The sequence below is a fragment of the Leuciscus leuciscus genome, assembly GCF_965113295.1.
Source record: "Leuciscus leuciscus genome assembly, chromosome: 1".
NCBI classification, from domain to species: domain Eukaryota; kingdom Metazoa; phylum Chordata; class Actinopteri; order Cypriniformes; family Leuciscidae; genus Leuciscus; species Leuciscus leuciscus.
The window spans coordinates 70,750,227-70,776,748 of record NC_138725.1 but is presented as its reverse complement, the minus strand read 5'-3'; the positions used below and the strand labels follow the sequence as shown (position 1 = coordinate 70,776,748).

Genomic DNA, 26,522 nt, shown 5'->3' with positions numbered 1-26,522 from the left:
AAGGAGTCGTTCACACAGAACGCTCATTTTACATTGTTTTTCAATTTTAACCTTCATCTTTCCGTCGCACTTTGTAACATATCTTTCCTTCGTGGGTCAAAATGACCCGAAGCCCTAAAATTATACTACTTTTTTTTTTTTTTTTACAGAAAGTTTATTTAATTTAGCTAATATTTTTCTATTTTGTAATGCATTTTTGGGGGGGAATTTTTTTCTTATTTTGTATTTTATTAACCTTTAATTCACTAGATTTCATCAATAAATAAATAAATAGTAATTTAAGCACATTTCTCCAATTCTTTCAACTTAAACTCAAAATAACTCAATTTCATGTATAACCCTTTTAATTCAGCTCAAGATATCTTACATTGGGCGGCTTTGCAGACCTCTTGTGAAATAAATAATAATAATATAACATGATATTTCATGACTCTAGCCACTAAATGGCCTTCTAGCTCTGTTTGGACCAAATGAGCTGTTCCGCGGGGTCCTAAAGTCAGTTTCTCTTCAGTACGCATTCAGATACACATGTATTATAATATTAATTTACATTATAAAATAATTTTTTGGTAAAGTTTTAGCAGTTTTAGTTTGAAATTTGAGCATTTTTAGGTTTTTCTATGTGTACTGAAACGTTCCTCGCATTCGGGGTGTCAAATTGACCCACGAGGGAAGGATTTGTTACTTTTCTAAATTTCAACCACAAAACTCCTCGAATTCATTCAATTTTTTTTATGTATTCGAGGTTCAAGTGCTACAAACGTCCTAGGGTCTTGGACCCCTCCGATGAACATCGGGTCAAATGAGGGTTAAACATGCACGCGATGATGTCTTTGACGGCCTCGCTCACATCCCACGTCTTTTGACACGCCATTCTAAAAATGCAAGTTAAAATAAGTTCAACTTTTCAACACGTTTTTCTCCTATTCCACTGCCCCGCTTTATTTTAAATGCAAAAGAAAAAAAGTATTATGTGTGAATGGCCCCTAAGATCCCAAAACCTTTAAACCTTCAACATATTCATAAGGCTCAGAGGAGTCCTAAGTTGTTAAAATGTATATATTGCTCTTTCGAATAAGCACAAGGTTTTCCATGAAACCTAATAGGTCTCCAAGGAGCTTGAAGACACCTGGTCTGTAGGGTTTTCCAATACACTCTAATTATATTACAGCACAGCAACAGAAAACAAGAACGGTGCATTCTGGGATAGCATAACAACATGGTTGGTGGCTAAGGGGAATCAGCTGAGGCACTGTAGCTCTGTTCCAAAACCTAGAGAACATGATGTGTGCTGCCTATATAGACAAGATAACTGAAACAGAACCTGAAATAGAAATGCGAGTGATTGTGAGTGAACACTCTTAATAGCAACTCTACACTCCATTCATGTGAAACGAACACAGACTCGACTCACAACTGATTCCAATGGAATTTGGCTTGATGCAAACATCATTTTCTTGTATTAATCAACTTATTAATAAGCATAAAATGCATAAGACCATTTTTTTGTGCAAATTAGTGTGTTCAACAGCATGTACATTTCATCTGACATTCTGAGTTTCAGTTGCAGGGACACCAATAAAAGAAGTCGTCATACTCACTGTATACTCTGAGAGCCAGCGGTGGGGGAGGAAACAGACCGGGAGAGAGAGAGACAGACAGAGAAAGAGAGAGAGAGAGACTTCATGTTAAAGGCAATGGTCCAGGCAATAAACACATGACAGTCATCAAACATTCAATAACAGAAAGAGCTGCGGTTCTTCAGGGGAAATGAAGCTCTCTTCCTGCACTGAATGTGTGTGTGCATGTGCGTGACAAAAGTGTGCATGTATTTGGAGCGGTGTGGGTACACATTCATCTCTGATATGTCCGTGTTATGCTCCTTTTTATTTGGTGTCGTTTCTAAAGCATTTGCTTGATAATTGCTCCTATACATTATGTCAAAGAGATGCCCCTGACGAAGCTTAGGATGGCATTCAGCAATTGCATGTCACATTTAAGATTTAGACTGTACAGTGGGGAGAACAAGTATTTGATTTGACAAGTCTTGCCGATTTTGCAGGTTTTCCTACTTACAAAGCATGTAGAGGTCTGTAATTTTTATCATAGGTACACTTCAACTGTGAACAAAATCCAGAAAATCACATTGTATGATTTTTAAATAATTAATTTGCATTTTATTGCATGACATAAGTGCTTGATCACCTACCAACCAGTAAGAATTCCGGCTCTCACAGACCTGTTAGTTTTTCTTTAAAGGGATACTCCACTTTAAAATGAAAATTCTGTCATCATATACTCACCCTCATGTTGTTTCAAACCTGTATGAATTTCTTTCTTCTGCTGAACAGAAAGGAAGATATTTAGAAGAATGTCAGTAACCAGACAGTTTCTGGTCTCATTGACTTCCATAGTATATATTTTTTTCCTACTATGGAAGGCAATGAGACGAGAAACTGTCTGGTTACTGACATTTTTCTAAAATTTTCATTTTAAAGTGGAGTTTCCCTTTAAGAAGCCCTCCTGTTCTCCACTCATTACCTGTATTAACTGCACCTGTTTGAACTCGTTACCTGTATAAAATACATCTGTCCACACACTCAATCAAACAGACTCCAACCTCTCCACAATGGCCAAGACCAGAGAGCTGTGTAAGGACATCAGGGATAAAATTGTAGACCTGCACAAGGCTGGGATGGGCTACAGGACAATAGGCAAGCAGCTTGGTGAGAAGGCAACAACAACTGTTGGTGCAATTATTAGAAAATGGAAGAAGTTCAAGATGACAGTCAAAATCCCTGCTGCAGTGTGTGCAAACCTGGTCAAGAACTACAGGAAACGTATGATCTCTGTAATTGCAAACAAAGGTTTCTGTACCAGATATTAAGTTCTGCTTTTCTGATGTATCAATACTTATGTCATGCAAAAAAATGCACATTAATTACTTAAAAATCATACAATGTGATTTTCTGGATTTTTGCATGCGTGATTTGCATCACACTCTCCGCCCCGCGGAGCGGGAATAAATACGGAAGTGGATGCACGCACTAGTTGCTTTGAAGAGCTACAAATTGCAATACAATATAGTCACTCTCTACATATTTTACATTATTACAGCTCCTCTCTCCCCAGTCTGGCTCGAACACGCCGATTTCAATGAAGTCCTTCCGAAATATAAAATGTGCTGTCCCAGTGTGTTGTGATTGACAGCTCTTAGCGCGTGTTCAAGAAATGTCCCGCCCCTCCATAACTGCGAGTTCTTCTCTAGTGTAAATATGAATAAGGATGGTGCCAATTTCAAACCAATTCGAGCCTGATTCAGACCCTGACAATGTTAACGAACAAGAGGATTGTCCAGAACGGATTTCGTACAAAGACTTTGCAAGATTTCACAGGATGTTTCAGATTGGTATGTTTTTTTGTAATTTTCTTATACATTATAGAAACACTATAATCCACCATTTAATAGTGATGTTTGTGGGAAAACTAAGGTAATACAAATAGTAATCGATCACAAAACCATGGTTAATTTTCCTAAGGAGCGGTGAACCGTCTTACAAAAGCAACGTAAAACAAGCTGTTCTCCATAAAATGTGCAGTGCACAGATAAACGTTGAGGTTATAATGTTCAGGAACGGTGTTTAAAATACGAAAGCATAAAAGGACCCCTTTAAAGTGTGTTATGCCACAGTATCATAAGATGTTAAGCAATTACAACAGGGAAGTATGCCTGAGAGTAAGTAGCTGTAGTTACCGGTGATGGTGTAGGGATAATAATTCCAAGCTTTCTCCGTCACATAGAAGATTTTGGGCACCACAGCTCTGGCCCAGCTGGGCAGCTTGCTGAAAGAGACAAAAACAGGAAGGATAAGTATTGAGAAGAAACTAGAGAGTGCCAGCTCAATGCGTCAGTGCCAAACGGCCCGTCCCCCCCCGCTGCAATAACAGGGGTAATGACAGACTAATAGCTGCAGTGAGGAAGCGCTGATGGACGCTCAGGGACGAAGATGCACTTTCATTCTGTCTGAGATCAGGTTTCCTTAATCGCGGCCAAAATCTCCTTAAGAGCAGCTGCAAAAACGGTCTTCAATCAGTCACTCAGTCCTAATAGACGGATGTGAGTGTGAATGGTGAGTTTGACTGATAAACAGACAGCATATCAGTCACTGGAGAGATCTGAAATCTTCAATGATTCTTGAGATACGGGACAAGACAGGGTACAGTAGTGCAACACACAGTTTGTTTTGGATTAAATGTGTCAAACAAGTTCAGATATTCAACCAACTGCTTACATTCCTCCTCCCCCCCCCCCCCCTCTACTTTAAGAATTAACTGAGAATACATAAAAATGCATTCCTGCTGGACTTCTTTACTCGCTTTCATCACTTTGGCTTTTATTCTCGTTCGCTAAGCTGATCAGCCAATCACAGTTCTCTCTCTCATCGACGGCCCGATGCCTATTCAACATGCTGAATCGGCCCAAAAAACCCAGACGGCGTCCGACTAGAGCCAACCGTGCAGAACACACCGAAAAACTAAGCCGACCGACACTAAAAAAAACAGCCCGACATTGCCTGATGAAACTGTGTGAAACTTTCAAAAGACTGTAAAATCTTCTTCCATACACTCATTTTAAAATGGGTTTCAGGAACAAAGGCACATTGTAAACTAGCAAGATGTTTTATTTCAAGTCGGAAGTACATCATGAAGCTCAGTGCAAACAGTCCATTATATAAATTGATATAAAAAGAGATTTTGTGACATTGTTGAACTCAATCAATATTCATGTGAACAATTCACTTCAAACTTTATGTTAAAAGTAAGATTCAAATAAAAAATTTAGGCCATAACACCACCTGTTCTCAAACCATAAGTTACACTGATATAATATAGTTTAAAAAAAAAGAAGTAAAGCCTGCAAGCGGCAATAATTTGGGCAATTATTTGACAACCAATAGATTTGGCAAAACTCAAGGATTTTAATAAATTCCATAAGGTTCCCATGAGACACAAGGAAAAAAAAGTAACCATTTATAATTGCAATGTTATTTTAATAGACTGTACAATCGTTGCCTCAGTAGTGGGTGACATTTGGGATTTGGGATCATTTGATTATGGCTCTGCACATTACAGTATCTGACGCCCAGACACTTTTAGGTATATATATATATATAAAAAATAAATAAATAAAAAACACACAAAAAGAGGGTTTCAGCACATAGTGTGCTTGTCCCCTAATATCTGCTAAAAAAAAATAAAACAGCACATTTATGTTAAGAGCATTTTAGTGTTCATGTGTGGGAGTGTTGCTGTTTATAAACTTGGTAAAATTGTCAATACAATAAAATTGGCAATAAAATTGTGGAACATCTTGTGTCCTGTGTCTCAATAATCAGTACCTGTAATTTACTAAAATTAAAATTCTGTCATTATTTACTCACCCTCTTGTCAATACAAATCTGTATGCCATTTTGTCCATGGAACACAAAAGAAGAAATTATTGAAGGATTGTTATGCAGTACTTGTCATAGTAAGTCAGTATTCACTCATGACCTTTCCCTCCCCCAAAGCATGTACAGTATCCAGGGTGAGTAAATAACAACAGAATTTGTATTCTTAACTTAATCTTATTTGTTGCTGGATGCGACGGTAAAACCAATATAATCAATGTTGTGTTGGGGAAGCATGATGCATTTACATCTTGATGAAATAAGCCAATGGAGATGAAGTTCTTCTCATGCCCTTCCGCAGTAGTGTCCTAAATAAACCAGATGCAGAGTGGATGAAACTGGGACGGGTGCCAGTCCTAAAAGCCTGAGCAGCGGGAATAAAGGAAGGTTTTATGCAGGCCTTGCAGATTTCTCCGGCGCATGACTCGGCACATCTGTGATGTGAACCTGAGGGAAGCATCATCCTGAGGGGTTTTAAAATGAAAATTCACTACACTAACTCTCGGATATCCATCCACCACTTCATTTGAACAAAACCCCATTATATTACAAGTATCTGGTGGATTTGTTTGTTTCCATCCATTCAAAAATGAATAAACCCATCCATTTTTTAAACATTTCAGTCTGAAGTGAATCAAAACATGTTCTAGATTTCGTCTGTGAAGTCTTGTACTACGGCTCCAGCTTGAGTGAGTGGCATGGCACGCACAAGCGCAAAAGCAGGTGGACTGTGGGCGAAGACGCAGGTACAGCTTCCCACAGGCAAATCTCAAATTATACTCGTGCTATAAAGGCGGGAGCTCAGCCGTCTCCCATCCCACGCAAATCTCAACCTCCCCACACACTCGCTCTTATTTTCGCTCTTCCTTCTGTCTTTTTTGGTCTCATGTGTGATCCATTTGGACTATTCCTCCTCATCATGTCTTTTATCTCCTTTAAGTCTTGATTTATCTTTAGTTTATCATCTGGAGTTCACACAAGATGAAGGGGATTTTGAGAGGGAATTATTTTTAATCTGTTTGTTGTAACTGCTACTGTAGTTATCCTATTGTAAAATAGGATATTTTAGGCTTGTAAAATAAAAATAAAACCCATTGAACTAGGGACAGCTCTTATTCCAAACATTTGTATACACTAAAATAAATGTTGAAATGATAAAAAATGCGAGTAATTTTTTATTAAGCAAATATTGAGCTACTGAAGCACTTTAACTAATTTTAGTCTGAGCCTCAGACGCTGGGTCAAAGGTTTGAAGCTTGTTTTTAATTGGTGTGTAATTAAAACACCACTGAACCAAAAAATATTTGTCTTTCTGTCTCACTGGGTGCTCCTATTATGCTTTTTCAGATAAGACCTTTCATGTAGTGTGTGATATAGCCGTTTGTGAATGTAAAAGGTTCAAAGTTTTAAAGATCAAAGCGCAGATAAATGGAGTTATAGTCTCCCAAAAGAAAGAACCAAATCTGAACCGCCTGAAATGAGTGCAGGACTGCAGTCTTATTTCCTGCTGAACCTAAGCAAGTTTGTAACACATTTGCATAATGCCAGGCTATGGTCTTCATTGGCTGCCCAGGAACAACGTCTACATTGACCCTCAAACACTGTAGTTTTAGCTGAGGTCTAGAACAGTTTGGTTCGTGTTGTTGACATGCTGAGAGACACTGTTTTGACCAATCTGAGAAGACACCATTTGACCAATCAGACCAGAGCAGAGCAATCACAACAGCCTGGGCCATCTGACCAATCAGAGCAGAGTAGACCAATCACAGTAGACTGGGTCATCTGACCAATCAGAGCAGAGTAGACCAATCACAGTAGACTTGGTCATCTGACCAATCAGATCAGAGTAAACCAATCACAACAGACTGGGTCATCTGACCAATCAGAGCAGAGTAGCCCAAACACCAGGGCTCGAGACTAACGGCGTCCTATCGTCCTGGGGACGATAGAAAATGTGTTTAGGACGAACAGAAATATTCTCCAGGACGCCTACAGGACGAAAGACATTTTTGTATGCGTGTTCATTTATTTCTAGCCTATTAGGGTAACTTACTTAGAAAATGCCAAAATTAACCGACCAAGCGCTGACTACAACGGAGCGCGTATTCTCATGCTGTTACTATAGTTACTATCACTGGCCGGTTACTCACCCGGAGACTTGTTTCGCGGTACATCTATCACATGGCTTATTTTCACAGACAAAAACGAGACGATAACTAAATAAAACTAGTTTTGAATGACAAAAACCATGACGAAAATCTATTGACATTTTCGTCAACGAATAAAACCTAGACAAAAATGTTAGATAGTGACGATTTGGGAAGCGATCCAGTCAGAACTGATGTCCTGCATTTGATGCGCACATTTGTACTGTAACGTGCTGATCTACCCAGCGGCACACGGGCTGACATGCATGTCTCATAAAACGTTAAAAAACTTAAACGTCTGGGAGAATGAGTAGAGCAGACATATAGACCCGAATAAGAGTGACGACGCAAAAAAAGAGCTCTATTCGGTACGGTTTTCTGTGTGCACACACCCGACCCGAAGCGTGCAGCCATGCACAAAGACACCCATACAGCGCGCGAGTACTGAACTGAGCTCTCTTTCGTGTCTGAGTGGACAAATACACACAATATTATGTCGAAATGTCCGTTTTGGAGAGTATTCACGTAAACTATGTTGGTTATGTTTTAAACAGTTTTGAGTGTATCGGATGTGCATCAGCGCACGTCATTGGACATGATCCGATGTCTTAAAGTGACAGACAGTGATAAACCTAATGCAGTCTGTGTCCTTAATATTGATCAAGCAACAAAAGAAAAAGAGAAAAGCATTCACTGCTCGTTAATAGCTTTAATAATGATTCATTATATTTAATTCATACAAATAAATATGTCTGCTTGAAAGAATAAAGAATGATGATATTTTTGAGATATGTAGTCACCAGTATTTATTTGTTATTTTTTAATCCAACCAACTCAAAAACGTTTTGAGCTGTATGTATTTTTATCTGCATGAATTTATCTGCATGAACTGCACATATTTGTTCTGCATGAATACAAAAAAGCATTTAACTCCTGTTATTTTTTATTAAATCTGTTTTTTACCTGTTTACAGATAACTACTTTGAATGGAGCTAAATAAATATAATAATATATATCATAAACATTTAATGGTGTTTTTATTATGTAACTAACAACTATAGATGATAATAACAAAGTACAGAAACAACATGTTTATTTTGGGACGGTTGACATTCACTTTAGGACGGTTCAAATCGTTTTTCAGGACGGTTCCAGGACGGAGGTGAAAAAAGTTAGTCTGGAGCCCTGCCAAACACAACAGACTGGGTCATCTGACCAATCAGAGCAGAGTAGCCCAAACACAACAGACTGGGTCATCTGACCAATCAGATCAGAGTAAACCAATCACAACAGACTGGGTCATTCGACCAATCAGAGCAGAGTAGACCAATCACAACAGACTGGGTCATCTGACCAATCAGAGCAGAGTAGACCAATCACAACAGACTGGGTCATCTGACCAACGAGAGTAGAGTAAACCAATCACAACAGACTGGGTCATCTGACCAATCAGAGCAGAGTAAACCAATCACAACAGACTGGGTCATCTGACCAATCAGAGCAGAGTAGACCAATCACAACAGACTGGGTCATCTGACCAATCAGAGCAGAGTAGACCAATCACAACAGACTGGGTCATCTGACCAATCAGAGCAGAGTAGACCAATCACAACAGACTGGGTCATCTGACCAATCAGAGCAGAGTAGACCAATCACAGTAGACTGGGTCATCTGACCAATCAGAGCAGAGTAGACCAATCACAGTAGACTGGGTCATCTGACCAATCAGAGCAGAGTAGGCTCTCGGAAAGAATGGATTTAGAGACGGAATCCTTTATTGAACTGTTTCAGACACCGTGAGAAAAGAGGTGATGCTGAAATCTATATTATGAGAAAATGAAAGTGTCTTTTTTTTTTTCATTGGGTGCATGTAAACCTATTGTAAGAGACTCCAAAACAAAACAAAGAACCTTTAAAATAACATAATAGGGGCACTTCACTCAAGCAGGCCAATCCAACTCTGTTTTTTGTAGTCGGAGCACGAAATACAATTTGCCTGATCCAAACCTACTTCAAAAATGGTCTCAAATCTGATTTTTGGTAATGTGTCTCAGGCTGATAAGAATATGTTTTTCCTCCATAAGGAGAGGGGTAGATAACAACAGGAATGGAGTGTGTCTTAATAGACATGTTAAGGGTGAAAACAACCACAGATCATGTCAAATGCTTCACTTCATAAACAACTTGAAGTTGCAAAGCTACAGTATAACTGTCCTTTTGAAAAGTCCCAAGGACACATTCTTACCAGTCAATGCTCTCTTGCTTAACTGAGGTACACTACTTGGCATTACACCCTTGTCAGATTTGGATACGGTCCTAATGAAAAACAATCAGTGGCGGAACATGCATTGCTAAAGTATCATGCATGCTGAACCTACGCAAGTTTGCCTCATTACTATGACAACTAGTGTCGACGTGCTGGCAAAAGTGACACGGTCTGAACAGGAAAAAGAAAATCAGATCTTCAGACAGTCTGTTTAAAGGGGCCATATGATGCTATTTTCAAAGATCATTATTTTGTGTACTGGGTGTAATAGAATAAAAAAAATACATAATTTTTCACATACTGTACATTATTGTGGCTCCTTTACGCCCAGTCTTTCTAAAGTGCGTCGATTTATACAAAGCCCCTCCATCCAAAAAAGCGCAGTGTGCTCTGATTGGCCAGCTGACCCAGTGTGTTGTGATTGGCAGAACACTTCAAGCGTGTATAAATCGACAATAATTTATTCAAGTAGAAATAAATTACCATAATCGTGAGCCTCAGCTTCCAAAGCGATTATAAAATACAGTTAATAATGTCGTCAGTTTTACCATATCACTTCGAGCCAGAGTCTGATTCTGAAAAGTGTAGAACAGAGGATACGGTGTTTGTAAACATTAATCCATATCTGCACTTTGAATCGTAAGAACGACAAACAATATGCGCTTTACACTGCACAAAACTGTGCATTTGAACTGTCTATAGCAAACACTTTAACAAATAATAAAACATACTTGCATGCTCTGATTCAGAAGTGCAAGATTGCCCTAGTAAAGTTGGAATTACCCCCATTTGTTTTAGAAATAGCCTTTGTGCACAGCTTGCCAGGTTCAGGAAACTTTCCTCCGTAAAATACACTGCACACACACACGAACATTTGGGTTGTACTGTTCTGGAACAGTGTTGTAAATAAATACTAACCAATGATTCCTAATTGCATCCACTTTCGGAAAGCCAAAGCTTTTGCTTTCGCATAGAGACAGAGCGCAACGCGTCATAATCTGAAGACCACGCCCACCGGGGGGGGGAAAACAATCCAACCGTCTCCATTGACTTTGCATTGCGAGAGGCTGCCTCCTTGTCATTTATGACTTATAACAAAATACAGAAAAATGCCTAAAAGCTGCTGTGTGACAAGGTGTACAGCAAACAAGCTAAAAAAGCCAGAAATAAATTTTTATAAGCTGTCGACCCCAAAAAACGGTTGTTGCATGCGGAATTATGCATAGGGTTGCCAACTTCAGAAAAGGAAAATACGGGACACAGATTATTTATAGGAAACTAAGGGACACTCAAAATATTTGTACAGTATCACACAGTGCATGTCATTTCAGTGTCTGGATTGTTTTCCCCCCTGGTGTGGGCGTGGCCTAAATACGCTCTGTCTCTATAGAAACGACAGAGTGTCTCCACAACATGGCGGCGACATCAATACAACGATAACCGAAGCCACGCCCTCTTTCTTTGTGTATACATTTGGGTGGCATAAGCATTATGCAAATGTTTCCATGTAGTGACATCGCTTGTTGAGGGAGAATTCGATCGAGGGGTTTTAGCTAGGTCTGGATCTGCCTTCTCTTTTAGATAGAATAAATCTTCTTGTGGGAGACTTTGTAGCTTTGCAGATCTTATACAAGCACAAACAGACACAACACACCAAAGAAAAAGGAAAACATGAAAATGTATTACTGTATATAACCACTTTAAACTGTCTGATATAAAAAAAAAAATAAAAAAAGTAGAAAGCATTTCATGCTTCATTCTTCTTCCTCCAGACACACCGCTGATCCATAGGGACGAAAAGTTCCATGCTTTTGGGTCAATAGTGGTGTATGTCTTGGAGTTCTAGCTCAAGCACACCTGGTGCAACTAATGAAGCCCTTGATTAGTTGCATCAGGTGTGCTTGAGACAAACGCCTGTTTTGCAGATTTGTGCTGTTGTGAGGGATTATATTCAGGGGGTTGAATAATTTTGAAACTGCGGAAGTCATTAAGTTGCATTTTCATTGAATTTGGGGAAATCACTTGAAGCATTTGTTGTGTTGAGCATTTTCAATTTCTTTTGTTTGATTTGTTCATTGCAAACCGTTGAAAGTCTGTACATTTTGCCAATAAACCGGATTTGCAATAGGGGTTGAATAATTTCGAACTGTATATACACACACATATAATCATCCTAGAACAGTGAAAAGAAGGAGATTAACTAATAGTAGATAAAAGTCAACATGAAAAGGCATTTGCAACCAATTTTACTTCTGTGACATTTTCAAATGATATTCAAGTAGAAAAAAAAAACTGTAGGTCAGGGCCTTATTTTATGCATTGGGAGATGCTTTTGACATTTTTACTAGTTTTTTAAAAATGTCTACATATAGCTATACTTTTTTTCCTTTTTTTTCTATGTATATTTGGTACTTATTTTAGTTAAGCCCCTTTCACACAGCGTGTTGATACCGGAAAATTGGCATAAAATTGCCAGAGTGTCTTCTGTGTGAACGCAGACACATCTCAGGATTGAGTCCGGCATTGATCCCGGGATGGGATCCCAGGCAGAATCAATGCCATAAAGGGCTGTGCCATAGTGATGATGCTGAAGCTGAGATCGTTCGCCAGCTTAGTGAAACGGTACGTGATGTGCCAATTTATGATCGAATCAGAAAAATTTAAAAAAAATAATGCACAAGCCTGTTTTATCGAGATAGAAATCGCAGATCATAAGTAAACTTAAGACGATGCAGACATTACATGACACATTGATGTCATGTGTCTTTACGGGATGTGTGTGAACGCAAGCACAGATTCCCGGAAATTCACTGGCAGTGTAAATGAACCAAAATCAAACGATCCCGCGACACATTATCAGTGTATTTGCGGGAATCTCTGTGTGAAAGGGGCTTAGAAGCCAAAGTAGATTTTTCTTCAAATATTTCTGGTTACAATATCTGAATTGAGTGATTTTGTGAACAGCCAAAATCTTATAGAGCAGAACTACAGGTCTGATTAAATTTATTAGTGAGGGGGAAAAAAAATGACCAAGCATGAAAAGTGGAGGTGATAAAAGCATTTAGAGCTTCACTAAAGCTTCACAGAAGCCCAAAATCCCTCCAAGCTTTTGCCCATGGTCTGAACCGGTTAGAAGTGATGTCATGACCACCTCTCAGCCAATCATGACCCTTAGAGGAACAATTTAATCAAGCTGGTTCCAGGGGGACTGATGTCTCAGCTCAATAAAACGCTTCTCCAAAAACACATCTGCATGAGCGACTGATTTATCAGTGCCCAGAATGGCCAGAGTCCTGGGGGGACTGTGTCCTGTCAACCCGATTGCTGGCTATTTCTGGGAAAGTGTTTGGGTCCCTAGTCATGTCCTTACTTATTCTTGTTAAACTAGCAGCCGCTTAGAGACTGCTCTCTCAGTGAGAATGAACTGAGGATCTCCGGCGCACTGCATTGACCCCGACTGAGGCTCAATGCCAATGTACTAAAAGACATCTATAATAAATAAAAAACAGACAACAGGGAAAAAAGAGAAATTAGTCAATAGCAGATCTGATAGTAAGTCTGAAAAGGCATTTGCAACCCATTTTACGTCAGTGACATATTTCCAAATTATATTAAAAGTAGAAAAAAAAGTATCCATTGGGAAATGACAAAACCTGAATTGAAGCTAAATAATTGTTCGTCTAATGGTAAACATTAGTATAGGTGATGTCAGCTGTGAAATACTTAAGAATAGTGAAATATGGAATATATTGTATGAAAATATTTGAATAAATTAAATGTACTGATGAATAATGCATAATAAGACCAGTGTACTACTGTTTGGGGCCAGTAAGATTTCACTGATTCACTAATCTTGACTTCAACCGGTATATAAAATGTCATCCTGTACAATCTACAGACCTATTTTACATTCAAAGGTGGCTCAGATATGGTGCTTTTCTGCGTTAAAGAGATACTTCAGGATTTAGCATTAAGCTTTGTATTAGTAGAAAACTTGTAGTATTTTCGAATTACCGTGCTTTCTACAATCATATCCCCCTGAGACGAGAGATTTATGTATTTTTTGTCTGGAAAAAATCCTCCGATGACACAAAAATCGTCATATTGCGTCATCGGAGGATTTTTTGGCCAGAGGCTAAAGACTACAGCCAGTAGGAGGGGCTGTCCCGCATGTCTTCAACCCGCCCATAGAGGGTGGGATCTCACTCACAGAATGTACACAGTGTCAGCCGTCTTTCTTTGGAAGCTAAGCTAACAGACTCTTGTTCTGTGGAGAAAGCTGAGTAGTAGGAGAAAGCTGAGTAGTAGGGGTTACCATCCTCTTTTTCCCGGACATGTCCGGCCGTCGAGATCGTCCAAAATGTCCGGGATTCGGCTTTTGCTTTCTGCAGTCGCCATTCATTGTTTACATGCACACCTTTGGTTTCAATCTAACTGAATTCATTCCGATTGGTGAATCTGAATGTAGTGTTTACATGAACGCTAAACAAGTGATCGGTTGATGTGCGTTTTAACATTGCTAAGAAAATTCCCGCTCCTCCGTGAGAGATACTAGACCGGTGCGTCTCACACACTCATCAGTAATCACGCCACCGGCCTCACGCCATTCTCCCGCGGCCCTCAGCCTCGTCCTGCTCGCCACAGTAAACATAATGAATGGCGACTGTAGAACGCAAAAGCCGAATCCCGGACATTTTGGGCGATTTCGAAATCCCGGGCAGACTTGTCACGGAGACTCACTAGTAGCCTATCCTTGTTGTTTAACTGCGCTCTCTTACCGGTAGGCGTGGCTTGGGAGTGGCCTTGTAGGGCAGCGAAGCAAGTGCATTCTGGGAGTTGTTGTCTTTCATCCACATAAGCCAAAAATACATTTTCTGGCTTTTCTCAGTCTAGAAAGCTCCAAATAAAAAAATAATTTCACATTTCTTCTACATAAATGATCCATTTGAAATATACATTCATCTTTCCAGAGGTGAAGTATCCCTTTAAATATATACGATGAACAAATCACAGAATAACATCATCTCATGACTGCAGGGTTGACGCTGGTCTCACTTCGTCTGGCAGCAGAATGATGTATGTAATGCAGCTAACAGCACTGGCTCACTTAATAGATAGTTAATAGAGAGATCACTCTTGCATTAGAAGCCTTGAACACCCAGTTCATGCAGTAAAAGCAGACTCTCATCACAAATAATTTGCATTAATTTCTTCTGTGTGCAGTTCAAGGAGACTGTCATTATTTGAATGAGCTGCCACTTGTGGATGCGAGTTTATTAGATCTAAACCTATAAAATGTAATATAAAATGTCAAGTAAAGCAACAGTTTGTCGTTACACATGGATCTTGGCCAGAACATTCTGCAAAGTGGACCTTATGCTGATAGTCGACATGCATGTTACGGTTTAGCAATGCAAGTGATGTTTTTTAACGTGTAACATATGTGTTGACTGACTAAAATAGTGCATCACACACCTTGACCTCATGCACCAACAACTCATGCTTTGGCTTGACAAGCATCTGACGACAATTTCTACTCACTTGTTGAGATAAATGCGTTTCTCAGTGAATTGTCCGGCGCCGTAGGTGGGGTCCTCGTAGGGTTCGTTCTGCACCACCTCCACTCCCTCTCCTCTCTCGCTCTGCTCGTGGCTGTGCTTGCTGATCATGTACAGCTGGCCAATCCTGTACTAGAGACACAGACACAAAACAGTCAGGACCTCCATGTTCAAGTCAATGTAAAACATGACATATTTTAACCACAAATTAAGCCCAAAGTAGTAAAGGTTTTTACGCCTATGCATGGAGTGTAAAATAACTATCATAAATGTCATCATCATAGGCAGCATTGTATTTTTCTAACTATGTATCCACCTCATTTTTAATGTGGGCATGGTGATTTGTAAATTGAATGAGTCTTCGCTTCTAGTTTTAGCTATACTAAAACATTTCGTTATGCTGCTTTATATTGCAAACTGGTATTTCTTATCATATTATTTTAATGTATTGTCATGGTAATAAACCCACTGGTTTGAAGCACGAATAGTTTTACCGATTACTGCACTTTGCTATTCTTCTAGTCATTTACCTACAGCGGCTAGTGAATCGAAAGTCTTGCAAAATTGCAGAGCTTACTTCTGTGTTGCATAAGACTTCAGATATACCAAGACTCATTTATGAATGGGAGAAAGTGTCAAGCGGATTAAGTCCCGCCTTCTAATTATATAAGAGCCAATCACTAATCGTCGCATTACTGCAACTGCCTTCAAATATGGCGGCCAAGTGAACAGACTTTCCTTGAAAGGGACTTTTATTCTCCACAATAGACCTTAACGTCACAATTATTTTTTGATATGAATGAATCTAAAAGGCTGTGATGGAGAGAAGTACAGTGTGTTCAATGGACCATACTGTTGTTTAACAACATACCGAATATATATCCAGCCAATGAAATGTCTTTCAAAAAATAAAAATAAAAATATCAGTAGACAAAAAACTACTGGAGACGGCAACAACAGACGGCACTGCTAATGAATGCTTGTGTGAGGGGCAACTCTAGTTAAACAAGTACAAAAACATTTCTATGGGTCATAACTTCTGGATAGAAATAGCGCAGACATGGTCAGAGTGTGAATGAGTCGGAGTGTTTCTTCATTTCACTCTCGGTGTGAATAGACCTTTTGTCTGCAATTGGTTCATCATTTTGTTCTTATAGCTTAAATGTAACTCTACACCCTTGCCTCATTTAGTATACGCGGTTCTATGAATATGCAAATTAGCCCCACCTCCACTCACTCACACCAGCTCAGAGATCCACTGGTTGACGATCACACATTGACATGATTGGTTACAAGGTAGTTTGTGACGTCAGAAACACCAGTGATTTCAAACCGTGTTTTTGAGACTGTCTTTGGTTCACTGCAGTTTTAAGGAGAAAATACTCAGCAATGGTGTCGACTTATGAATTTACTCATGGTTTGTCTTAAAGCATATTAAAAACACCACATAGACATATAAACAACATAAAAAAATATATTTTCACCACAGGGGTACTCTTAACCAGCAAGAGTACACCAGCTAGACCAGCATAAGCCAACCACTGGAATTCATGCTGGTCATCTCTTTTGTTTGCAATGCCCATTTTCCACAATCCAGTCAACTCTAAATGAACTAAATCAAGTCTCAACCCACATTTTTTCTAGTTATATAGCCGTTTCACTTGTGCACTACTTTTCTTTACTATTGTTATGTAAATCCAAGTAGTTGCAGACTTTAAGCACACTTATAAAGTTACATCAAGTTATAGATACGATTTCAGATTCATCCACTCCTAAATGTCACACTACTTTGGCCACTTTATATGCAAGTAACATTGTCTCCTGTTAAAGCAGCACTCAGTAGCTTCGGGACTTCTTCGCTGTATTCTCGCTTTTTGCTCGCAGGTTTCTCTCTAGAGCTCCCCCCACAGCTTCGGAACAGATATTTGACAACACTGTTGTAAAAACTCGTTGGTGATTCTCAGACACCAGAGGCTATAGATCAACGACATCAAAGCAGATGGGACGTTCTTTAAAACGTCTTCTTCATTCGGGTTCGGACAGCGTGAGGGAGCGCAACAATGACAGCATTTTAGCAGATTTATTTTGGCCGTAAAGCAATTGTTTACATCGCGAGACCTGATATCACGCGAGACTTCCTGACGCAGCGGCTGGCGGCCCGCCGGCTCAAAGTTGCAAGTGCGTATTTTCCGCTCACGGGCACCAGGGGGGTGCGAAACGACCACCATTCAACCCGAAATAAGTAATATAACCATTCCAATGACTCCGAAGCTGTTCAGTTAAGGTAAAAAAAGTTACTTAGTTCACCTTTAATTGCCCAAATAACCTGTAATGTGGACCAGATTAAGATTAGAAATAGCCTTCGGTCCATCACAGGAACAAGTTCCAGCCCATTTCACAAGTCACTGGAAGTTTACCGCAGCCTCACAATCACGAGGGTTATTCTCTGCCTGATACAGCACGCAGTATCATAAGTTTTGGAGAGTATGACAGCTGTGACAGCTGCTTATCTGTGTGAACAGAACAGGCCTCGGGCATCTGCTCAGCTTTCTGCATCTACTGCCTCACTGGAGACACGCAATGATCCTTATCAAGCCAGTCATACATGCGGAGTATGACCACAGCCCTGCAGGCTCATGCGGTTATATTTATAGGTCAATTATCAGGAATGACGTATTTCTCATTTTAAAAGCCTTCAGGCTGGGTAAAAACACAATCAGTGTGTGTCTTTTCCTTTAGTGCTACTATATGTTTCTAAAAGGAGCTTTTAAATGTCTTCGATATCAAAAGAACATTCAAAATATTTTTAGCCTGATGTATTTGTGCAGTTTCTGTGGCCCATCTTGTACTTGAACCTCAGTTTGTCAAATAAAATGGCAAAAAAAAAAAAAATATTAATGCACTAAAATCTAAATTTACATGATCATGTAGCACTTTATTTTACAATCTTGTTCCACATGTACTTACTATGCACTTATTATAGTGATTACAGTAACTGTAATAACTAGGTAGTAACCCTGAACCTATTAACCCTAAGCCTATTTAGAACTAAAGGATGGGTAAAAATCGTCTAGAACTTTGTCACATTTATGTTCAGCAAATGTTCTCGAGCGAAATCCAGTCATTTTAACAGGAATCCACACCAGTGGGAAATTCCCGCAAGGGTAAAGGATTTCCAATCAGGTTCAAGTTGTTCAAGTCCTTTGATCTGTTGACCAACAGAAAGTGGTTTGATTTGAAAATAAACTGTATTTGAAAGTGAGCTGTGTTTTATACATTTCTATATACACTATTGACAGCATAGCGTAACAATGTACAAACACAAAATAGTTCTTTGCACACAATTTTGTTAATGTGAGTGCACTTATAGAGAGATAGAAAAAGCTAAGACAGACCAAGTGTGTAAAGTCTACCTGGATGAAACAGAATTGCAAAAATAAAGACTGTTCCCCAAAAAGTTTCCTAAACACACCCCTCACCTGTAATTGGTCAGTCAGTCTCACTACAAACTCACATCATTGGTTGAGCTAGTGCTGCTATGACGGGTTAAACAAACAGAGCAATGTTTTGAAACCATTATAGAAAAATGAGCCACATTGTTTTTTGTTTTTTTATGGAAATAGATCTACAAAATGCTTGCTTGTAGTTATCTATTCACAATAAGCTAGGATAGGAACAAGTATTTTAACATTTTTATAAAAAATGTTACGCTTCACCTTTAAGTTGCTCTTATCCTAGTACAGTGGTTCTCAACCTTTTTTTGGGCCAGCGCCCCCATCCATTATCCAGGTTCCTTAGCATGAACTGCGCTCTCCATGACATGATGACGAGGAAGTATCAGCAAAGGATTAATTGATTTCTTTGACGGAATAGCGTAAATCAGTTTAATTAAAACATAAAAATGTAAATTAATAAATCATTTTAAAATGGACAAATGAGTAGACATTAAAAATTGTTGTGCAATTCTTGTTTTATGTTAAATGTTTGATTATTCATGTAAAATGTAAAAATGTTAAATTAAATAAAACAATAAATTAATAAATAGTAGGTCTATATTAAAAATAAATAGACATATGAGACTGTTTATTCACGTTTAAAACATAGTTTAATAAAGCCAACATTTAAAAACACTTGGGCAGGTTTTTTTTTCTTTATCCATTTGAAAATCGGCGGAATTAATACATTACCAAAATGTGATTACAGAATATATTTAAATTATCCATCAAATTGTCATTTTCTCCTTACAGTCTTGCGAGTTAACAATAATGCCTGACCAGTAAATTACTTGGTGAATGTCGTAGAAATTTTAAACTGTATATTAAACTAACCATGTTTCTAACATATAACCTTAATTAACATCTAACAATTGAACAGTATGTACTGTGACGAAACCAATGGAAAACTTGTGACTTTGACTGTGTGCGTATCTATGTATAAATAACATAGTTCGGAAAATGAAACTAGACAGTCGGTTAGAATCTTGTGATTAACAATTGAAGTCATCATTAAAACAGTTTGCTTGTGCCAGTGACGGAGGAAAAAGGTTGGGGCTTTTGAACCAATTGAACCAATCATATTTAAGGTGACATGTTAGTCTTCTTTGTTTTCTCGATTCTATAAAAACGGTTGTATCTGTGTTTTCTGGTGGGATTCTCAATGGAATTTGTCTGAGATCCTCCAGCCTTGCTTCTTGGGAGAGATTCCCTGAGAACTGCTCAGGAAGATCTCCTGGCCGTTATTAAAGCATTTAAAGGACATTTGCTAAAGTCTGTTTGTCGATTATTACTGGTGCGCAGCAGGTCAGTTTAGGGAAGCAAGTTAGTTAGAAACTCGGCCAGTTGTCGACTGAAGACGCAAGAACTAGAGTATAAAGGTTATTAAGTGTCGATTTGTAGACGCTCTGTGTCGATCAGTAGACGCAACAGTTTTATTTATTAAGTGTTGATTTGTAGAGGCTAGATAGTCGGGTTTAGGGGAAAAATCCATTACATGAACAAAGAAAACAGTTTGCCATTAGTTAATGCCTAAAAATGTAAACGTTTACCTTATAAATAGAATTTAGTTTAATTAGTTTTAAAATTCGTCGCCGGAGTGAATGGGAACATGATTTATTGAAAATATTTGAACATGTATAAGTGGTTCTTAAGGCAATACTTTTTTAATGGCTTGTCAACTTTCCATTCCTCCGCTGCGTGATTCTAGTCGGCGCTGGATCGTTGTCAGCGCGAAACACATTTTTGAGCTCGTGAATGCTGATTCTTGTCAGCGCTGGATTCTAGTCAGTGCTTGAGCGCTAGTCTGGAAAAATAATAGAGTCGTTGCAAAAGAAACGATACATAGCTTACATGTCGCATTAAACTGGCAGATTTTAGAATGTTGTAGGCAATTATTTTGCAAGTAATTACATGTTAATCTTGTCTTGCCAGGATCTTTGGTGTAAACTCGTGAACACTCCCCATGAACCCTTTCAAAAATCTTGCTTCCAACAGCCCCCCGTTGTTCTCTGAACGCCCCCGTTGAGAGCCACTATCCTAGTAGATAGATACCCAGCATTTCACGACCAGCCATAATTCCTCTTACAGAAGAAATGACACTTCAAACATTCAAATTCGATGCCTAATGTGCTACACACAACTATCAGTTTAATCTCCTCTCTCCCCTGAAGCATGCCATGCTCACCTTCACCTCCATTCATCTGAGCTTTTTTTCAAAAACACCACGGCCCTTTGTTTGATTAATGAGATATTGTCCTCATTGTTATCCTGTGAAACCCAATTAAAGCGGCAGAAAAAGCGAGAGAACAAGAGCAGCTATGGAGTTCAAGTGGCGGTGAATAATTCATCGCTGCCACTTTCACTTTGCGTGTGACGGACAGGCGCGAGGAGAGATGAGAGGACGGACGGACTGCATGAGAGTGCATTAAGTGGCGGTGGTGAAATTACATTTAAAAAATAAATAAATGAGGCAGGGATAGAGAAGTGTGTCCCCCAGGCAACTGCTTGATCTTCTTTGATAGCAAACTTGAGTCTTTTTTGTTTGTTCGTTACCTGCGGAGTGCCTGTGTTTCATGGGAACAGAGTTACTTAATGGCGAGTCATTAGATTGTGCAGTCAGGCTGCTCTTCGAGAGCTCTTGAGGGCAGCCCTGATTGTGTTGGGGAGAGAAAACTGTGGTTTTGTTGATGCTGAAAAACCTCTCTCGGGCACACTGAAGAAAGACTTCAATCACGAGCACAGAGAGGTCTGTGTGCTGTAGTGAACTGACTACAGTATGTGTCAACATCAATGCTGTAACTGAATATCTGCAACCTCAGTGACTGAAGAACTTTCTCTCGGCTGCCTGTCCGATTGAAAGAACACACACACACACACACACAATGTGCAGAGGCACTTGAATACAAACACTTTAGAAAAGCCTTCCTCCTCGATGTATTGTCTAAGAAAGCGCTATTGAGAAGACAAAGTGAATGACTGTATCTCGGGCAACAGGCTGTTGAGAGTAGGCGAGCGATGGTCACAGATGACTGTAGAGCCATTATCTACACAATACTCCGCAGACTCCACTATATCATTAAACCTCGAGCGCCGGCGCTCCACTTTTACATTCCGCCCATTCACTACTAATTAGAAAGCTTAAGGGATTTTGTGCCCGTGGAGAACGGGAAATGAACCGTGATCTTCTTGACGAGAACGACTTCAAGCACTCCAGCTGTCTATAATAACAAACCGCGGTAACACTTTATTTTACAGTGTCTTTGTTACATATGTTACATGTACTTTACCATAGTAATAACTGTAAATTATGCATAATTACATGTAACTAGCCCTCAACCAAATCCTAATCCTACCCTAACCCTATAGTAAGTACATGTAGTTGATTAATATTACTCAGTACTTAAAGGATAATTCCGGTATTTAGCACTTTGAGTCTCTTTTCTGGTTTGTTTTGGATGAACTAGAGACGTGGACACAGAAAGTTTGACGATGGGTCCAGTCTTGACTTTTTGACTCGTTTAGAATCGCCTTTGACCGCTTCAGAGTGGCTGTCTATGGGCATGCACATAGAACACGACAGAAACTGTATTTTGCGACGCTACTTGTTTTGGAACATCAACGAACACCATTAACCACTCGGTGAGTTGCACAGTTTTGAAAACGAACGTTAAGGGTTGTTTTAAGGACATGTTTGTGCATGCCCATAGACAGCCACTCTGAAGCGGTCAAAGGCGATTCTAAACGAGTCAAAAAGTCGAGACAGGACCCATCGTCAAAATTTCTGTGTCCACCACTCTAGTTCATCCAAAACAAACCAGAAAAGAGACTCAAAGTGCTAAATACCGGAATTATCCTTTAAATGTATAATTACACTGTAACAATGACACCTTAAAATAAAGTGTAACCAAAATGTATATATTTTTTGCAATTTCTGGGATTAAAACCAAACTAAAAACAACTAAATAGTTGTAATTGAATTCCACTTTAGAGCTGATCGGTGTAAAAAAATTTTTTAGATGCTCGTATACCATTTTTATGTGCTGAGAAAACTACTAAGTAATCCATGTGTCGGTTGAATTCCTGATTATTATTTTTTTGTTGTAAAAAATGACTTCATTGTTTTGTTTTTTCTGTCATGTGCTGCAATAACACTTAGGGCATCCACAGTTTGAATCTTTTTTCAGATTCTGTTCCCCTCTGAAGAGGTGAAATATAGTGCATTACTTGTATGGACCACTTTCATGTTGCTTTTTGGTATTTCTGGAACATGATGGTCTCAGTTCCCATAAAGGGAAAAAAAGGAAAGCACTCTAGATGCTCTGCCTGACATTTCAATGGAAAACAAAGCAGAATGAGTTTGGAGCGACATGATGTTAGATGAATGACAGAATTGTTACTTTTTAAGACCGCACCAGACCCATGAATTTAGCTGACATTGACAAGCATTTCACAAAAAAACCTCAGGCTCTGTTATTAAAGAAGAAACAAACACCGTTTACCGGAGCCATTGCTGGTTGGGTGATAATTGTGCTCTCCTTTCCGAGGAGAGAGAACACTTTGATTTTAAACCAATACCTCACACTTAACCACCCAGAGAGATGTGAACCGTTTATTTAACAATGCTAAGCAGCCTCTATCAGATGAAGGGGGGCTAATCAAACAGCAACTGTTCTTCTAGAAAGCTCAATCAGAACAAAGAGCAAAACAGTTTCTTATCAACCCACGCAATGTACATGCTGTACATGTGCCAAAACAAGCTCTATGTTATACTGTAGAGGTACCATGACATTAGATATATATAGAATACATAATGAATACCATATTCCTGTACCATGGTCAGAGACCCAGTAAGCAAGTGTGTGTAATTGTTATAAAATATGTAATTGTTCTAGTATAACACCATCCCCTCCTTTTCTGTAGCCCTGACCATGGTATTTACATAGCATTATTTTTTAACATTTGCAGTCTTATTGAATACACATAATGTCTCAAAACACACTCTCGTGGAAATTTGTAACCAATTTAAGTTTTGGTCGTGAATTCGAACGAGTTCGTACAATCTCATTAGCTAATTTTTGTACAATCTGCTTAAAAACCCCACTGAGGGTTTAGGGGTGGATCTAAAATTCTTATGAATCGTTTGAATAAAACAGTTTTCCTAATAATATCGGGTTGCATATTTCTGTTAGACCTTTGGTTTAGAGGGATAGTTCACCAAACCTTCAGTAGAACAAAATATATTTTGACTTTTTTTTTGGACCCCATTGACTTTCATTGTATGAACAAAAACAGTAGAAATGTTCTTCAAAATATATTCTTTTCGGTTGCACAGAAGAAATAAAGGGCACACTTTAAACAGTGTGTTTGAGCCTTTGAAGGGCACTTGGGGAAGTGGACATCATAAACACCTTTACCAAGGGCCCTTCCACAAGCCCGTTAGCAAAGGGGATGTTTAATAGTAGATACGTTAGGTAAATATGACAACATGCAGAGTCCACAGAAGAGACAGCAAGTTTTAAAGTCGAGATCAAATGGTGGAATACACACACAAACACAAAATACATATTTTAAAAACAACAATAATACAAGAAATTCCTGTTCTAAGAACAGCTAATGGGGTGACGGGTGCAGCGCTGCATTTTCACAGTATAATTTCAGGTGAAGATAATGAGGAAATTGTTGTCTTTCATTGCTCCTTTCGCCAAGTGCATTCCCAATGGCTTCATTATGACACGCAAGCGCCCTGCTCACTCCAAAGTCCCCACTTCAAGGGCTCTAGTATGGCATAGGGATGCTCACTTCTGATTGGAATTCGCCCAATGTGAACTATCCTCTGGTCTCCCAGTCTGACCAGCTCCAATGGAGAAAACATTTATAAAGAAAGTAAATGGGGTCCATTTTGACTTCATGTTTTTTGGCTAAAAAAGACATCATGCTTTAATCCCCATTCATTTAGTACAAGAAAGCATCTTTCTAATGTAATCGGAGAGATTTCTGTCCCTTCATATATGCAACTACTACTTTGATGCTTCAAAAAGTTAATAAAGTGATCGTAAAACTAATCCATATGAATCAAGTAGTTAAGTCCAAATTTTTCTTAAATAGACAAGATCACTTTATATGATGCACGGATTGAATTTAGGCTTTTAATCATAAGCATTGATTAGAGAACATAAACAAAAGCTCTAACGTACTTGCTTTGACGCGTAAGAACAAACCTCATTGGTTCTTGCTGAAGCTCAAAAGTGCTGCGTAACACGAGAATGAACCTCATTGGTTCTCACGTCAAGCGAACATGCTTGAGCTTCAGTTTAGCACAACTGATGTGTGAGTTTATGAATATTTATATGTGAATAAAAGCCTAAATTAAATCTGTTCATCATATAAAGTGAACACGTCTCTTCAGAAAATTTGGACTAAACCGCTCAATTCATATGGATTAGTTTTACGATCTCTTTATGAACTTTTTGAAGCATCAAAGTGGTAGTTGCGTAGACTGTCAATGGGGGGGACAGAAATCTCTCATTAATTTTTATTATTAAAAAAGATTTTCATTTGTGTTCCGAAGATGAACGAAAGTCTTATGGGTTTGGAATGACATGAGGGTAAGTAATTCATGACAATTTTCAATGTTCAATCATCATCTCCGTAGAAGTGTCAAAGCAAGAGGTTTCAAGGTCTAATAACCACTTAAAATGGTGTTGTTAGCCCAAAGCATTCTGGGAAAAAAAAATATTCGACAGCAGTGATTATTTAGGATATCCTAGCCACCTCAGTGTTGATTAGATCAAATCCAAGCCCACCGGTGGAGTTTGACAGAGGAAGCATTGGGGGCTGTATTTATGAGACAGCATCCTGTGTTCGCACGTGTGTGATTGATCGTGTTGCCGTGAGCCTTGGGTGAGCAATGTGTTCTTAACATCAGCGCCCATGGTGATGGCAGGGTGAAAGAACGACGCAGGATGATACAGGAACATGGGGGACTGGAGGGAGGAGCTGAGAGAGAGGAGACCCTGGCAAGGTGCCCTTTTTCCAGGACTGGTGGAGTGACTGTCAGGTAAATGATTGGAGGTTCTGCGCACATCGGCTGCTGTTATCTCCACCTCATCCATCACTGCTGGAGAGAGTGCAGCCTCAGCGCCAGCACAGCATATAACACGGGTCAATGGAGTGTCAGGGGAATAGATGGGGGAACGAGAGTGTGTGTTTATGGGCGTTTCTTCAGCTATGGGCACTTTCAGCCCTGTGGACTTTTAGAAATTAGCACTTTAGAAAACGCTTAAAACATATTTTTTAAAGACATAATGCAATAAACGTAATCTTTAATCAAAATATCTTTCCCTCCCTCTTGCAGCTCTTCTCTTCTCTGACGACGTGTTTACTGGTGTGAGGGCGGGGCCACCTGTCACTCACATGAGATCCACCAATAGCAAACCACAACCATTCAATCAATTCCCCATGGACAAAATCAAGACCCGCCCTACATCTGTTCTTGTTCGAGAAGCCGTTTCACTCTCATATGTCATAATAGGGAAGAAAAGACTATCGCAACTTCCTTTCAGGATGACTCTTACTAGTTTTTTGACTGTGTCCTCCAGTGGACATTT

At 39.2% G+C, this 26,522-nt stretch overlaps 1 protein-coding gene across 1 annotated transcript in view; it reads right to left on the bottom strand.

The window, feature by feature from the left end:
• Positions 1-26,522, bottom strand: part of pitpnc1a (phosphatidylinositol transfer protein cytoplasmic 1a) — a 107,799-nt gene that overhangs the window by 29,822 nt on the left and 51,455 nt on the right. The window contains exons 2-4 of the mRNA XM_082188043.1: positions 15,405-15,553; positions 3,755-3,843; positions 1,602-1,609 (exon numbers count right to left, since the gene is read on the bottom strand). Of these exons, the coding sequence (XP_082044169.1) occupies positions 1,602-1,609; positions 3,755-3,843; positions 15,405-15,553 (246 nt within the window). The remainder of the gene's footprint in view (positions 1-1,601; positions 1,610-3,754; positions 3,844-15,404; positions 15,554-26,522) is intronic.